This window comes from Danio rerio, chromosome 17 (assembly GCF_052040795.2).
Source record: "Danio rerio strain M-AB ecotype USA chromosome 17, GRCz13ab, whole genome shotgun sequence".
Classification (NCBI taxonomy): domain Eukaryota; kingdom Metazoa; phylum Chordata; class Actinopteri; order Cypriniformes; family Danionidae; genus Danio; species Danio rerio.
Genome location: NC_141037.1, coordinates 24,968,403 through 24,987,009, shown reverse-complemented (window position 1 = coordinate 24,987,009; position 18,607 = coordinate 24,968,403). Strand labels below are relative to the sequence as shown.

Below are 18,607 nucleotides of genomic sequence, written 5' to 3'. Positions count from 1 at the left end.
AATTAAACATACAGAAGCATCTGTCAAGCATAATATGTGTAAATGTCAATGTAGTGTAAATAGAAATTGTAAATGGTATTTTGAATGCTGATGCAGTGCTAGAATATGCTGTAAATTTGTGGTCATGTCTGTTTTAGGATATGCAGAAGTCCACTAACGTGGTTTACCAGGACCATCATGTCAGCCGCAGTAAAAGAGGGCAAGTTGTAGGCACCAGAGGAGGATTTAGAGGATGTACAGTCTGGCTCACAGGTAATCGATGAATGTAAAAGCACACAAAACAACAATATAATCAAATATTCTTCTAGATTGGCATGAAAAATTAGCTAGACATTACTGTAACTGTGTTGGCTTGCTTCAGGTCTTTCCTATAGTAACGTTATTCATTTGTTTTAGTTAATGAAGAAAGACGTATATAGATCAAAAATACACTGTGAGGTACCACAAGGCTCGGTTTTTGGTCCCTTGCTGTTTACATTATATAACTAATATCATTTAAAATCTCTGGCACAAAAACCTAGAACATTGTCTAACCCTTGTTGCCTGTTCAGTTACAGCAAGTCCTTGTCATCAGTTAAAAAACAGAAGGTGTTATTTGAAATAATTTTCAGCAAGCTTGAGTGATGAAATCTAAAATGCTTTGGCAATCAAACTCAATGTCAGGTAAAGCAGATTCCTCTTCACAAACCTGTGACACCTGTAAAGCAAGTTGCTCTGAACTTTAAACCAGATGCTGACTAAACTTTTTTTAATACAGATTTATGGTTTATGCATGTTCACTGTTTTAATAGCTTTACTCAAATGATCATGAACATTGTACATATTTTCCATTTAAAACAAAGTAAAAATGATCATCAATTTAAGGGGGGCATGCAAATGAATTTTGAAAAAATCATTTAAAATTGTAAAAACATGAAAAATAATTAATACATTATTTAAATAAATAAATATAATATAGTTTAAAGTTTATAGTAAACTTTATTAAAACCATTGTATTAAAATACATTTTAACACTTCACAATAACAGTGCATCAATAATGATGTATTAATATGTAAACTAAATATTACTTTATTATGAATTAATGATGAGTTAATTATTGCACTAATGATGAATTGACTTTACCTACAACATAAGTCACATGAGTTCATATGTGAGTAAGGGCTATCTTAAGTACTAGTTATACAAGTTATTAAATAAGGGGTACTTTTAGTACTAGTTATTTACCCTAAATACATTAGTTTGTTAATTAATGTATTAATTACCACTTTGTTTATGCTTAATTTAACCATCAAGAATTCATTATATGATGATCTATATTTATATCATGATTTTACTTGGAGGGGCGCATCATCATTAACCCATACTTAACTACTCATGAACTCCTTATCCATGTCCATCTAGTGCGTTTACACTGAATAAAAATGGAAAAGTGTTCTGCAACATCAACATGAACAGTTTAAACACAGGAGTTCATGTGTAGTTGTGGATGAGCTAATGGTGATGTGCCCCTCCAAGTAAAGTCACAACATAATTATACATTAACAGCTCATGAGTTCATGTTGGCTACATTTAGCCTAAATCTCAAATTTTAATTAAGACATTATTAACAACATGAACTAACAATTAAGGTAGCAGTTATTCACACATGAACTCCTGTGACTGATGTTGGTAAAGTTAGTTCATGGATACCTTAACTTATCATTAATTCATAATAAAGTAATGTTTAGTTTATATTTACAGACAGACACAGACAGACTTGCCTAAACAAGGAGTGTCTTTTTGACTTTGTGTTTGTTTCTGCAGGTCTATCTGGGGCTGGTAAGACAACAGTAGGATTTGCTTTAGAGGAATATCTGGTCTCGCATCGCATTCCCTGCTACTCTCTGGATGGTGACAACATCCGTCATGGTCTGAATAAAGATTTGAGCTTCACCTCAGAGGATCGAGAGGAAAACATTCGGCGTATTGCTGAAGTGGCCAAACTGTTTGCAGATGCTGGACTTGTTTGCATCACAAGTTTCATCTCACCATTTACCAAAGTGAGCAGCCACAGCACAGACTCTGAATATTTTTATCTTTGATTAATATAGTGATATTGGATAAACAAGGTTTTAGTTAAAGGATAATATCAAAGTCACAACACCAAAAACATTATTAGACCATTTTGAATGTTTGAGGGACACTTTAAACTCACTCTAGTACACGGCCTTCAATTCTACACTTTGCAGATACTAAAATCATTTATTTACCTTAACCAATAGTAAAAAAAAATGAATAAATGCCTAATGTAAATGTAATTTAAATGTTAAATTAATACTCTTGTTTTTCTTCGTTTGCTAAGGACCGTGCAGAAGCTCGAATCATTCATGAGAAAGCTGGTTTGCCCTTTTTTGAGGTGTTTGTGAACGCTCCTCTGGACGTGTGTGAAAGCAGAGATGTTAAAGGACTGTACAAAAAAGCAAGAGCTGGACAGATTAAAGGTAATATAACATGTAGAATTTTTAACACTAGAACTGCAGAGGTGCTCATTTTGACCATTTAAAATTTTTGCAATTAAATAAAACACACACACCATGAGTTTTAGAAACGCAATGTTATTTTGTTAAAATTACAAAAAAAGAGTTCTGATTATTTCTACCTAGGACTACCAATGACTGCATGCAATTCAGTGTCTGCCATTTTCCCTGTAACTTTAAATATGCGTGCATCTGTTGCCTAACAACTTTTTGCTAAAAAAAAAAAATCAACTTTCTGTTGGCAAAAACATTACTTTACTCGGTTAAAGTAAGAATTATTAGCCCCCTTTTGATTGGTTTTTCTATTTTAAATATTTACAAAATGATGTTTAACAGAGCAAGGAAATGTTCACAGTATGTCAGATAATATTTTTTCTTCAGGAGAAAGACTTATTTGTTTTATTTCGGCTAGAATAAAAGCAGTTTTACATTTTTTAAAAACCATTTTAAGGTCAAAATTATTCACCCCTATATTTTTTTTGATAGTCTACAGAACAAACCATCATTACCATCACCTGCCTAGTTAACCTAATTAACCTAGTTAAGCCTTTAAATGCCACTTTAAGCTGTGTAGAAGTGTTGAGTAGAAATATCTACTCAAATATTATTCACTGTCATCATGGCAAAGATAAAATAAATCACTTATTAAAAATGAGTTATTAAAACTATGATGATTAGAAATGTAAAAAAATATCCTCTTTTAAACAGAAAAAAATAAAACGCTGGGGCTAATAATTCAGGGGGTTTAATAATTCTGACTTTAACTGTATGTCTTTCAAAACAGCATATTCAGTGCTGAACAAGTATTCTCCTCTGCTTGTAAAAGTGAAAATTAATGTATGTTGTATTTTTAGGGTGATGACTTAATAAATATGATGACAGGCATTTAAACTTTAATTTTAATATCGCAATAGAAGCATTGGATGTAAGTATGATGTGACATTATGACGTCTTTTATGAGAATGGTTAGAATGACCACTATGGTACTTCTAGTTGCAGAATTCTGGCTGTTCCAGTGTTAAAGGGATAGTTCACCCAAAAATAAACATTTCGTCATCATTTACTCACCCTTGACTTCTTTTTTTTGTTCTGTTGAACACTAAATAAGATATTTTAAAGTATGTTTGAAACTATTTGCATCTATTGCAGGAAAAATAAACAAATACTATAGAAGTCAATGGTTATCGGTTTTCAACATTCTTCAAAATATCTTTTTTTTTTGGCAAAACCCCTAACAGGTTTAAAAACGTCAACAGAATTTTAATTTTTATACGAAGTACACCACTAAGTAAAAAAATAAATACATAAAATCAAGAAGTGACAAAAGAAATGTATACTCAACTTACACTCACCTCCTTTGTTTTTTTGTGTGATTTGTGGCTCAGGCTTCACTGGTATTGACTCTGAGTATGAGCATCCGGAGGCTCCAGAGCTGGTGTTGAGGACTGGAGAGCTCACCGTCAACGAGTCCATTCAGCAGCTGGTAGAGCTTCTGAAGAAGCATGTTAGTTAGCAGCTGAACACACACTTGACCATTTCACAACTGCTGATGTGCCTTGATCTTTAAAGTACCTCATGGCTGAATTCATAGTCAAATGTAAACATTTGCGAGGCCTCTGACAACATATCTTTCAAAAAGGCAAAACCTTAGTAGGGCAGGATAGTTTACTACAGTTTACTAGTGAAAATGAATATCGTTCTCAAGTTTTGCATAGTTCAATTAGAAATAAAATGGTGTCATTATTTTCTCAGCATCATGTCATTCTACAAGTCTGTGCAGCCATTTTCTCTATCATTTTTAACAATTAATTTTCTTTGGACAAAATAAATGATTACTTTTATCACATGACAGTAAAGAAAACATTGACAAAAATTTTCTTTTTTTGAACTGACTTTTTTTATTATATCATAGCTTTTACAAAAATATTATGCAACACAACTTTTTTTCAAAAAACATTGCTAACAATAAAAATGTTTTTTAAGAACCAAATTTATATTAAAATGAATAGTGAAGATTCAAATTGAACACAGAGTAATGAATGTGGAAAATTCAGCTTTGCCATTTCAGAAATAAATGACATTTTAAAACATATGATAATAATAAGCATTTTCTTTAAGTTGTTATAATATTTGACAGTATTTATTTATTTTTTGCATTTTCAAACAAATGTAAAAATAAATGAAGCCTTAAAAGGCTTTTTTCTAAAACATTAAAAACAAAAACATTTAAACATTTAAAACTAACCCAAACACTAGTGTAAATTCTGTATATATATGTTTTATTACAAAGACAGATAAAAATAGGACAATACAATGAGTAAATTGTTCTTTTTTTCATGTCCAAAGTCAAACGAGAACTAAACCAACATTAGATGACCGCCCCCACCTATAAACTTTCTGCGAGGAATAAGAGGAAATTAGAAAATCACTGTTAGAGATAAACCAAACAATCAGTTAAACTATATATTAAAGTATATGATCAAATTAATGATCAGATTATTAAGTGTAACAAAAATAACAAAAAATTATTATTATGATTTATATTTAATTATATATATAAAACAATAAGATAAAGAAGACAAAAGAGTTAAATAAACAAATGAATAAATAAATTAATTAATAAATAAATGGATGATAAATAAATAAATAAATAAATAAATAGAAGGAAGAATAAATAAATAAATAAATGGATAGATGAATAAATAAATAGATAAATAAATAGATGGATGAATAAATAAATAAATGGATAGATGAATAAATAAATAGATGGATAAATAAATAAATAAATAGGTGGATGAATAAATAAATAAATGGATGGATGGATGAATGAATAAATAAAAAACAACTAGATGAATAAATAAATAAATGGATGAATAAATAAATAAATAATTGGAAGAATAAATAAACAAATAAATGGATATATTAATAAATACATGGATGAATGGATAAATAAATAAGTAAATAGATGGATGAATAAATAAATAAACAAATGAATAGATGAATGAATGAATAAATAAATAAATAAATGCATGAATTAATAAATAGATGGATTGATGGATCGATAGATAAATAAATAAATAAATCAAAAAATGAATGATTCAATAAATAAATACATGGGGCGCACAAAACCAACTAGTAGTACAAGAAAAAGACAAATTAAACTTAACAAATTAACTAAACAAACAAACAAGGGCAAAGAAAATTTGTATGGGGCTTAAAGAAGATAGTATAATTTTAAAAGAATATATAAGTAATACAAGAATATATAAGTAATAAGTAATACTAGCTTAAAATAAGACAAAAGTATTTATTATAATATTTTATTAGATTTTAATCACCTAAACCATGTTGTCTTCTGTTGCTGAACAACCTTGACAATATCACAGTTACACTCATTAAGGAAACTGGATGGAAGATACAGTTTACTTTCATCTTTTTTCTGTTCACACACCTTTTTCATTCAACCCTTTGACAACCCTCTCTCTCTTTCTCTATCTCTCTTTCTCAGAGCATCATTCCCAGTGGAGTAGTGGAGGAGATTAATGAACTCTTTGTGCCAGAGAACAGACTCAAGCTGGCACAGGCAGAAGCCAGCACCCTGCCCTCTATCAGCATCACCAAGGTAACTAGCAGCATTACTGCTCAAGGCCACAACCGCTCATGTTCATGCCTTCATAAATGCAAGTGAATTATTGACACACAGGATGACACACAACTGCTTTATCAGCTCGTGAACAGTGTGCTGCTGCCTAATTACCGTGCTAATTTATTCCAGAGACCTACAGCAAATACGAGTTGGATGTTTTTCTTTAAGCCCAAAGTATATTTCGGTTGTTGAGTGTATGCAAGAGTACAGTGCAGTACGGAAGGACATTGGGGCCAAAAGTCTTTTAATGAAATGTGAAATTATCTTGTGGCAACACACGCAGTTTGAGTGTACATACAGTAAGAGTATGTGTAGGGGCCAAAAGTCTTTTAACGAAAATTAGATTGTGGCAGCTCACATTACTTGACCATGACAGAACAAAAGTGAATGAAATCGTTATATTTGAGACATTATGTTCATTTGTGGAAACTTTTGATGTTGTGTACTGTGTAGTGAAGTGTTTCTCAACCACGTCCTAGAGGACCACCAGCTCTGCACATTTTCCAAGTCTCCCTAATTAAACACACCTGATTCAGATCATCAGCTCATTAACAGTGAGTAAAAGACCTGTAATAGGTGTGTCAGACAAAGGAGACATCAAAAACATGCAGTGTTGGCGGGCCTCCAGGAACGTGGTTGAAAAACACTGGTGTAGTGTGTGTGTGTGATTAGCCAGCTCTATTCTATGGAAGGCAATTATGGCCAAAAATGTTTTAATTCAACCCATGACAATTTGAGCATGCCAGTGTCATTTGTGATACTGTCAACAAGCACAACAGCCAATAAAAAGTATGCAATGCATTAGTAAATCAGGATATACATAAACATATTTATTTGTGAAGGAAATGATGATATAACTGCATGTACAACATGATAATAAAAGAAAACATTAGAAATTAGACCAAACACATCTTTACTTCTAAAAATGTAAGACGCAGAGCTTAGAAATTAGTTTAAAAAAAGCATAGCATAGTGCTAGGTCCATGTAACACGGTATTATGAATGTGATTTAATAACGACAATAATGTATTCATGGGAAAACAATATGTTAATGTAAGCACTTTAAGATACACCATATACATTAGTATAACAGTCCCAATGAGCACCTCGTCCACCATGATATAATGGTATGACCACATCAATGCTTCAACAAGCACAACAATCAATGAAATTGCTGTATAAATTAAGGCTATATTTGGTAAAAAAAATTTGACGGTCCATTTGAGTATTAGAAGACTGTCTGCCTAATGTCTGCTAATACTGCTCCTTCAACAGAAATTTAGCTGATTATAAGAAACTTTGCAAGTACAATGTCAACTTACACTAACCCTAACCCCAACCTAACAGTCTACTTATAATCAAATGAGAATTAGTTGGCATGTAGATGCAACGTAACTTAAATTCAACAAACGAACTATCAAAATAAAGTGTTACCCTATACTTAAATATGTAATGCAGTGATATGTTAGGATATACGAATACAAACATTATACGTTATGCGTATTAATGATGGCCAAACTGTATGTGTCGACATGATCAAACTCGATGCATTTTGCTTAAAAGTTTTTCATCCTTGATTGTCTGCCACATTAGTTATGCATACAATCCAGACATTCCAACAGTGCTTACAAGGTACATACAGCTTCCACATGTGCTTTGAATTGTGAACAGGTAGTTCTTTTAAAGTATGAAAAACACAACAACAATAGAGTGCAAAAATCAAAATGTACACGTAGCTTCCAAATGTGCTTTGAATTGTGAACAGGTAGTTCTTTTAAAATATGAAAAACACAACAACAATAGAGTAGAAAAATCTAAATGTACATGTAGCTTCCAAATGTGCTTTGAATTGTGAACAGGTAGTTCTTTTAAAGTATGAAATACCAACAACAAGAAAAGAGTAGAAAAAACAAACTGTACATGCAGCTTCCACGTGTGCTTTGAATTGTGAACAGGTAGTTATTTTAAGGTATGAAAAGAAACAACCAAAAGCAAATGACTACAGACATCAAAAACAACACTGCTATGTTGCTACTGTCCATGTTGAAGGAGAATAATCTTTTTTCTTTAATCTGCTTGTTAAGTGTGACGTCCCCAAATGACTAAATCTGAAGAAATCCCCAAATTACTAAATTTGTTTATCTGGAGCTGTTTTATTGTAAATAAACTGTTAATCAGTCAGTAATATGTTTTATTATTATTATTTACAAAAAATAAATAAATAAAATAGTGTACATTAGCAACAAATAAGCAAATTGGCATACAGTTCAGCTTATTACAATTAATAGTTATTGTAAAGCAACAGAATCAAGTTATCAAACCTCATTATTCTTTTCTTCGCTGTATAATTTAAACATTCTGATTAAAGAGCGACAAATGAATCTCTCGTTTATTTAGATTTTTTTAGTTTGATTACATTAAATAACAGGGGTGTCACTTTTAAAAAATGCACACATCTATGTTATAATAAAAGAATTCTTTGCTTTGTGTTTGAAAAAAAAAACACCAAGATTGACACCTTTAAATGTTGTTATTATTATTATCATCATTATTTTTATTATTATTATTATTATTAATATTATTATTATATATGTGTCTGTTCAAACATGCACCCAAAACCCAGACTTTCGCTCCGTTTTAAATCGCGTGTACAGAATACGTTTGGGAAACAGCATCTATTTATCACTATGGAGTGCATCTGAAAGTCACTCACCGCTGTATGACTGTTTTGAGGATTGCATAGGAGGGTCGACGACACCTGTAATGAAAAAGAAAGGGAATCGCGCCGTTTTTATATTTATTTTACAGACTCGCATTTAAGAGCAAGGGGCGACCCCTGGTAGTCTGATGGAATAGGTTGTATATAGGGAGGATCAGCTCTTTACTGTGTATTCCCACGCTTCAGAGAAAGACTGAAAATATGGAAAAAATACCTTTACGGGATCATAGCAGAATAGGATTGTAAAATACAGGAGAATCCCAGGAAAAACGGGAGGGTTCACAGGTATGGGGAGACTCAACAAATGGTAATAATAAATGTACATATGTATTGGATATATATATATATATATATATATATATATATATATATATATATATATATATATATATATATATATATATGTAGGCACAGGTTGTCAACATGATGTCATATTGACGTTGTACCCCACATACCCCAATGTCTTGGAGGCGTTGGATTTTGTTTGGAAATGAAAATCGGGTTGACATCAGAACCCAACATCAGGCCGACATTAATGTCTAACGTCCAACCTAAAATCAATCAAATATCAACTTCTAATCATGTTACACCTTGACGTTGTGTGGATGTTACCACTATGACATCAGATGTTGGATTTTGGTCACTTTGCAAAAAAACTTAAAATCAACCAAATACCAACATAATTTGATGTCATTATTGGACATCCAAATAACGTTGTTCTTAGACGCTGGCAGCACATTGAATTTTGGTCACCTGACATCACAACCTAGATCTAACCTAATATTAACGTCTTATGATGTTGTGTGCCTGCTGGGTAATATTAGATGATCAGAAAGTGATACTTTTTTTGTTACAATTTTGGTATTTTTGATGAAGTCCAGAGATTAATGTGTGCACTAGGATTTTATATTAAATTCGCTTTAATGTGTGATATGACTAAAAAGGGGTCAAAAACGAATATTATCTCAATTCAAATGAGTAGCGGTTTGGACCCGGAAACAGTATTCCATACATCATTACTTAACAAGCAAGTAGACAGGAAAGTATGGGAAACAGAGAGAGGGGCAGGATTGGCACAAGACCTCAAGGTGGGAATTGAACTCGGGTTGCCGTGAACACCAGAGTGTCATGTGTCGATGCACTAACCACTACTCCATTGGCGCCGACCACATTTCAATTTTAATGAATAAAATGTAAAGAAAAAAGACAACTTCATACAAGGATGAACTTTTCTAGTGCACACTGTCTTCTATCCAACAGACATTTTGAACATGTAATATTAGCTAACCTTTCCATTTGTAAACACATATTTCTGTATTTGTGTGTGCAGTTGGACTTACAGTGGGTGCAGGTGTTGGCTGAAGGATGGGCCAGTCCTCTGAAGGGCTTCATGAGGGAGAGAGAATACCTCCAAGCCATTCATTTCGACACCCTTCTGGAAGGTAGCATAAAAGCGCATACATTTATCTCTTTATTATAGATGTCTCAAACCATCATGCTTTAAATAGAGCAATTAAACCTAGTCAGGTTAATCAATGCTGGTAATGGTATACTGTAAATACTAGTTTCAGAAGGCTGATCTAAGTCTATGCTTCATGCATGAAATAGCAGGTGCCAGCACCGAAGCTGCTTTCAGGAGACGGAATGATGCAATGATGTGAAACTCATACGCTTTGTTTGGTATAATTGGGATGGTCAGCAAACATCGGTCAGGGGAGGAGGCTGCTTTTTCAAAGTGTTTTCTATTGTATGTAAGCGATTACAATGAAAGTGAGTTGGAAATTGGAATATTAGCTTCACTTAATTTATTTAACATTGTAACGGATTTAGATAAATTGTATTAATAGCTACTCGTACATAAAAAAAAAACTGTTGTTTTTTTCTCGTAAAGGTATAGTTCAGCCAAACAAGAAAAATAACCCACTATTTACTCACCATCAAGTGATTATAATCCTAGGCCCAGAGCCACCCCCTTTTGACAAAGTCCAGAATTTGGCCCCTATATTAGCATATTTGTCTCATTTTTGATAGTATGCCATCATAAATTGTGAAAACAACCAATAGAAGAAGACTTTAAGAAGAATAACCAATAAAATAACCAATAAAAGAAGGCTTTTATTATTTAAATCAGGGGGCACCAAACTCTGTCCTGGAGGGCTGGTGTCCATGCAGGGTTTAGCTCCAACTTGCCTCAACAAACCTGCCTCAGTTTTTCCAAGTGTACCTAGTAAGACCTTGATAAGCTTGTTGGAGGTTGGAGCTAAAATCTGCAGAACACCAGCCCTCCTGGAACAAGTTTGGTGACCCCTGATTTAAATGGACAAATTCTGACCTAGCAAATGAGCTGGCTAGTTTATTATTTGCCTATAGAGTACAGTTTTTATTTAAAACAAGTTTTAACAGATTCCCAATTTTTCTTTGTATTGTGTTTGTTTGTGTTTTTATGATGGATGATAATAAATTAGCATGTAAAAGAACTTTTTTATATTTCTAAAATTCTAGTCTCATTACAGTATACATAAAACTGTAATAACTTACAGTTTAAATGCGCATTTGTAAATAATTTTGTAAACAAAAAATAGTAAGATAAGCACTTTAATAAAAATGTAGGAGGTATTTTTGTTGCATCAAAAAGTGTGGTAATGATAACCATCTGACAAGCTAGTCCAGCACAAACTAGTGCTTAAAATGTCACTAATATGCAGTATTTGAACCTCGAATATCTGCAAAAAGATTCACTTTTTGAGAAAAAAAGAACCACCTATTTTAATAGGCTGGCTACAGGCCTGAAACCTTTATACTTTCTTTCTTCTCACACAAAAAAAGATATTTTGAAGAAAGCTGAATACTTATAAGCATTGACATCCATAAAACCACATACTATAGAAGTCAATGGTTGCAGGTTTTACAACATTTATCAAAATGTCTTATTTTGTGTTAAACAAAAGAAACTCAAACATGTTTGCGACAAGTAAATGAAGAGTAAATGATGATTTATAAATGAACAGAAATATCAATAATAAATATTCTAATTGTAAATAATACGTAAGCGTTTTCAGCGATCTCTTTATAGTTATTCCTAATAGTATAGATTAATCGGCTTCTCTTTAAATGTAGGTTGTGCCATTAATCTCTCGGTGCCCATTGTCCTTCCTGTTGCCACTGAGATTAAAGAGCGTCTGCAAGGCACCGCAGCTGTGGCTCTGAAGTACCAGGAAAAACCCATCGCCATCTTGCGCAACCCTGAGTTCTACGAGCATCGAAAGGAAGAGCGATGTGCTCGCCAGTGGGGGACAACCTGCCCCAAACACCCTTATATAAAAGTACTAAAGACATTTTTGTCATTTCAATGATAAAAAAAGCATAACAAATCAAATAAATAAGGACTTTTTTTTAGAAGTCCCAGTTTAATATTGTTAAATGATTTATATCTGAAGTTGAGGTCAGAATTATTCACCCCTCTGTTTATTTTTTCCCCCAATTTCTGTTTAACGGAGAAAAGTTTTTTTTTTTTTCAACACATTTCTAAACATAATAGTTTTAATAACTCATTTCTAATAACTGATGTATTTTATCTTTGCTATGATGACAGTAAATAATATTTGATCAGATATTTTTCAAGACACTTCTATTAGCTTAAAGTGACATTTAAAGGCTTAACTAGGGTAATTAGGTTAACTAAGCAGGTTAGGGTAATTAGGCAAGTTATTGTATAACAATGGTTTGTTCTGTAGACAGTCAAAAAAAAAAAGCTTAAAGGAGCTAATAAATTTTGACCTTAAAATGGTTTCTAAAAAATTAAAAACTGGTTTTATTCTAGCCGAAATAAAACAAATAAGACTTTCTCCAGAAGAAAAAATATTATCAGACATACTGTGAAAATTTCTCTGCTCTGGTAAATATCATTTGGAAAATATTGAAAAAAAGAGAAAAACTAATTCAAAAGGGAGCGAATGATTCTGACTTCAACTGTTTATCACAAGATAATTGCCATCTCTAAAAATATTAATGATATATAGTAATATGTTAACAATGTTGAAAATACAATTATAATAATGCTTTTGCTGTGGTCAGTTGGTTTAACTCATCAATGCTTTAACCATTTGCCTGTGAACAGATGGTTTTGGAAAGCGGTGATTGGCTGGTAGGAGGTGACCTGGAGGTTTTGGAGCGAATCAAATGGAACGATGGGTTGGATCAGTATCGTCTCACTCCACAGGAGCTGAAGCAACGTTTTAAAGAGATGAAAGCAGGTAAATGCAAATATTGAAAACTTGTTTTTAGCAACACTGGTGGCTGTTAAAGAGAACTGCAGCTCTTAAAGAGAACTTATCACTTATACTTGAGTATACATAAAGAACAAGAGTCAGAACATGATTTAGTGCCCTGATGTTTTCACAATTTTTTTTTTATTTAATTTTGGAGTGACATACTGTTAACGGACACCATTCAGTCACCGTTTGATGTTATGATGAATTTGTAATTACATACCACACAATAAAAGGAAGATAATTGTTGTGCGCATTTGTCAGTAAAGCTAATTCTGTAATCAGCAGTAAATCTCCAGCATGTGCGTTCAGATTGCATGATTATATTAGTGTATTAGCTGGTTCTGAGTTACTTGTGAGATCGCCCTCTGGCTGGCGGAGAAGATTTAGGCCCAATCCCAATTCTATTTTTGTTCCCAGCCACTAGACTTTTCTGACAGGGTATTTGAGTGTTGCTGAGTGTCAAAATGTGTGGAACTGCTATACAGGAGTTTATAAGGGATTATAGATCGTGAAATTTAGCGGTTTGTATTTTAGCTTTTTTTTTTTTTAAAAAGCATGATGGTAAAACACGAACGCTGTTATGAATATATTAAAACGTGCTTTTTGTTGTAAAAATGTGTAATAATGACAAAAAATACTAATTTGTGGATCTCCTTACTTCCGGATGTAACTATCTGCCGTTGTGGCTGGTGTATTCTGGGAAATTTTCTTATCCCTTGGTTTCAAGTGTGGTCCTGAAAAATATTCGTTCAAAGCGGGTATTCAACCCTTCTCCTTAGCCCTACCCCTTCAAACTTAAGAAAATTCGGACACCCCTACCCTTTCATAGGACATGCAAAAAGAGGGGTTATGGTAAAGGGAAGGGCTAAGGGGTAAAATTGGGATTGGGCCTTAGTACTGATTGCACAACCGTGCTACCCTGACAAGAGGTGCATGACAATTAAAGCTTTTGCTAAATCATAAGTGCAGTTTTATGTTGACGTACATTGCAGCCCTTCAAGTCAATATCTTTAGTATTAATTACTTTTTGGAAAGGAGCATTTAAATTGCAATACAGAATAGCTCCTAACTTTAACAATGCACAAGCATTTATTTCATGTCTTAAAGAAAGTCAGAATCTGATTTTTTCGCCAGATACATCCAGAGTGCTTTGCATAAAATTAGTGTGCACATGTTTATAGACAACCAGGGAAGTTTTTTTTATTTTTTATTTTTTTTATCTTTGACACAAGCTGCTGCATTGACATGATGATCTGTGTTGTAATCTTCTGTCAACAGTTAAGCTTTAAACTACTTACGAAAATGCCAATAAAAAAATGTGGCTTGTCAGGTTTCTCATGTCGAAAAATTCTGGCTGCGAGATGTTGCTTTGTTTTTTTTGGTTTTTTTTGTGTTTATGAAATGAATCCAAATTACAATGCGATAATGATGTATAAAACTCACACTTTGTGGCCAAAAGAATTACAAAAATAGATAACAAAAAATGTAATTAACAAGCAGGTATTTGGAAGGGTACGGCCAAAAGGTATTTATTTCCCTTATTATACTACATATCAAACATTTATTGGCTGATGACAATTTAAAAACGACAAACTACATACTTCACATGAGTGTCTTGGATATTTGGCTTTATAGCGCCCTCTTGAGAAATGTATATATTTAAGACATATATATTTTGGACTACAAATTATAGCCCAATCTGTAATCGCTTCCATTGTTTCCCCAGACGCTGTGTTCGCTTTTCAGTTAAGGAACCCGGTGCACAATGGCCATGCTCTGCTAATGACGGACACACGTCGAAGAATAAATGAGCGCGGGTATCGAAGGCCTGTGCTGCTTTTGCATCCATTGGGTGGCTGGACCAAAGACGATGATGTGCCTCTGGAGTGGAGGATGAAGCAGCATGCGGCTGTGATGGAGGACGGCGTTTTAGACCCTAAATCCTCCATTGTGGCTATCTTTCCTTCTCCTATGATGTATGCTGGGCCTACTGAGGTACTTGGATTTTTTTCTTTTGTTTTTTAGGAAGTTCTAACCTTGGACACGCAGTTATTAGTTTATCTGGTTGGGGTTTCTTTTTAGGTTCAGTGGCATTGTCGTGCAAGGATGGTGGCAGGGTGTAATTTCTACATTGTGGGTCGTGATCCTGCTGGGATGCCTCATCCTGAGTCCGGGCAGGACCTGTATGAACCAACTCATGGTGCTAAAGTTCTGTCCATGGCTCCTGGACTCAACTCTGTGGAGATTATTCCCTTCAGAGTGGCTGCATACAACAAGACCAAGAGGGCTATGGACTTTTATGACAAAGACAGGTGAGATTAAAGAGCATGAGGTTGTAGGAATATTAATAAATAAACTAAAAATGTAAAGTTTGATACAGTGCTCAGCATATATAAGTACACCCCTCACATATCTCTCTTTTAAATTTCTATTTTTAATAGGAAGCAATACAATATTATCTGTGCATATACTTTATTAGTCAGTACTGAAGCCAAAAATGGAGCTTATGTAACTGAATAACTTACGATAACTGTCTAAAATCTAGTACACCCAAATGTATATGTTAAAGAAATTATTAATACAAATTTAAAAAAAGAGGAACAATTAAGAGGAGCAAAAATATTTTTAAAATTTGTTGAAATTTTGTAGGTTGTAATATTTTTGCAGTATTTTGCTTGAATTTAATTGTATTCTCTTTCAATTTATAAATATGTTTGGAGACAAAAATATTACTTTAATAAATATATCTGTTTAATAAATCTGATTTGTTTAAATGCACTAAATACATTGCCTATACTCACTGAGACATGAAGAAAATTATAACTTTTTAAAACGAGTTGTAGTCAATTATGCTGAGCACTGTATATGCTGCTCAAAAATAAAGGAAACACTTGGAGTTACTTTGTGTTGTTTAAGTGTTCCCTTTATTTTTTGAGCAGTATATATATTTCTTATTTAGTAATTTTGGTCATTTCAAAGTACTACTTGTAATTTTAGCCTTTTAATGTGTAGTTTTTATAAACTTTTGTTATTTAGCAAATTAAACAAATTGAAAATTACAAATATTTGTTTTTAAAGTAGCTAAAATGAAAATACATTAAATTATTCTACATCCATTAATTTATGTATGTGAATAAAATGTTTACTATAATAGATGTAGCATAATTTCACATATTGTACGTATGTAAACCCATTTTTGTCAAATAAAATGTTTACATAAAATTTGTCTATTATTCTATAATTTGTCTTGTAAACATTTTATTTGACAAAGGTAATTATAATATCCATTTATTATTAACCATTAGGTCTACATGCATATAAATGTCAAACATAATTAAAGAATACTTTCTTTTTGGTGCAAAGAATGAACATTTGTTTAATATTAAATTAATATAAAAACCAGTAAAAGCACTGTAAGCAATGTCTCTTAAAATGTAGATTCATTGTGCTTATTAATGAAATTATTTTATAATTAATAATTAATAAGAATTATAAAAATTAACCAAATAAAAGAAAATTTAATTCACAGGAAATTAGCAAGCAAAGATGAATGGCTGTGCGTTTCTGATTCAATGCATTCAGAAAAATTCCAGAAGCATAGTGAGGATTTACAGGGCTTTTTCACAATAACCAGTAACATAAGCAAAAAGATGAATCAAAATGATTGAATTACTGCATATAAACATAGTTGATTCAGAAGTGTGAAAGGCGGCCTGCTTTCAACAGATAACAGTTAATTTATCAACTTACATTAAACAACAATATGCATTGCATTTTTTACAGAAACCTTTAGTAAAGTTAGTTCAATAAAATACAGCTGTTCATTTATTTAGTTCTTGTCAGCCCAGTTCCATTAAATAATATTAACAGATGCTTTTGATTTGAATAGTAATCTTGTAATAGAAATGTAATTATTTTATTATGAAGTCATGTAAGAATAATGATGCTAAATAACAATACAGTTATCTTTTATGAACCCCAGCTAAAGAGTTTCAGATAAAAAAAATCTTATTTAATGATTACATTTAACATTTAACTGAAGAAGAAAATGAGAAGTGCCTGAGAATGTTTGATCTTGGATGAAATGCAACTTTTTTTTATTTTGTTTTTCGACAACTCAGACATGCTGAGTTTGAGTTCATCTCCGGGACTAAGATGCGCAAGCTTGCCCGCAGTGGAGAAAACCCTCCTGATGGCTTCATGGCCCCTAAAGCCTGGAAGGTTCTCACAGAGTATTACACTTCCCTACAGAAAGTCCAGTGATGAAACATGTGGAAACACAACACACCGAAGACCTCAGAGCAACACAGAAGCACTAAACTACTTAAAGGCATTGACAAATGAAGGTGCACATTTACAACAAGCTGGTAACCGAGAAGAATTGAAGAATTGTTTTACTACACCATTGTTTTTTTAATACGAACATGTTGTCTCAACTGTGAAATTTAAACTGATGTGCCTTGACTAACATTCCCAAAGAGATTATTACCTTGCATTATAAAATGTGCCTTTTATGCATTATAGTGAAATATTATATTGTTTGTAAATTGAATGAAGCAATTACTGTACTGGTTAATGGTGTTGGGGACTGTAAGAGGTTTTTATTTTTTAAGATGCAGTATAGATTTTAATATTGTGACATATTAAAACAATTTGGCATTTTCTTTTATATTTGAAATATTATATATACTTCTTATCTAAAAACATACTAATATGATGATTTTTTTCCCCAGAAACTTCAAAAAGAACAACATTTGCTTAAATATTAACATTTTCTGTAACAAAATTATTTACTGCCACCTTAAATCAATGAATTGCTTATTGGATATTTTTATAATTTTATTTTTATATGACTTTAAAAAAATCTTACTGACCCCAAACTTCCCATGACCAGAATCCTTTTACATTTTTAACCTCTCATGAACAGATTTACATTTTGGGATCATATTAGGGGGACAGAAAGACATACTAGAGCAAAGCAATATTTATTTTATTATAAGACAATATTAAATAACATTATTTTATTAAAGATGTAAAAAAACACAATATAATGTCTCTGAGATTTCTGTATATCTAATTCGTTTTAATTAAATCTTTGAACTGTGATTACATAATCATGACCATGTGTCTGCTTTTTTAAGTTTATTTTAATACTCGCAGTATGTGACTGCATACAGCTCGCTCTCTGTTCTCTGAAACAAGGGCAAAAGTGACATTAAACAGAGGGATGGCGTAACCAGACTTTATTTCAACGCTCTGTCGCCATCTGCAGGTCACCAGTGCACAACCCACAAGTTACCATGGAAAAAAAAAGATGATTTTGCAAATATAACTTGACCTAACAATAACACATGTAGTCATGAAATGTTCTTTCCGGTATGTTGGAAAGAGTAGTTCATAATCAGACTACATGAGGTCATGGCTCAAATCTACCTATAATAATGCACCCTAGAA

The 18,607-nt window shown here is 32.5% G+C and overlaps 1 protein-coding gene across 1 annotated transcript in view; it reads left to right on the top strand.

The window, feature by feature from the left end:
* papss2a (3'-phosphoadenosine 5'-phosphosulfate synthase 2a) overlaps nucleotides 1-18,267 on the top strand; it is a 28,205-nt gene extending 9,938 nt beyond the window's left edge. Inside the window, 11 exon segments of the mRNA NM_001077767.1 lie at nucleotides 138-252; nucleotides 1,805-2,040; nucleotides 2,343-2,481; nucleotides 3,903-4,021; nucleotides 6,026-6,139; nucleotides 10,213-10,324; nucleotides 12,000-12,205; nucleotides 13,000-13,135; nucleotides 14,880-15,148; nucleotides 15,236-15,465; nucleotides 17,275-18,267. Of these exon segments, the coding sequence (NP_001071235.1) occupies nucleotides 138-252; nucleotides 1,805-2,040; nucleotides 2,343-2,481; nucleotides 3,903-4,021; nucleotides 6,026-6,139; nucleotides 10,213-10,324; nucleotides 12,000-12,205; nucleotides 13,000-13,135; nucleotides 14,880-15,148; nucleotides 15,236-15,465; nucleotides 17,275-17,416 (1,818 nt within the window). The 3' untranslated portion in view covers nucleotides 17,417-18,267.
* The last annotated feature ends 340 nt before the right edge of the window (nucleotides 18,268-18,607 follow it).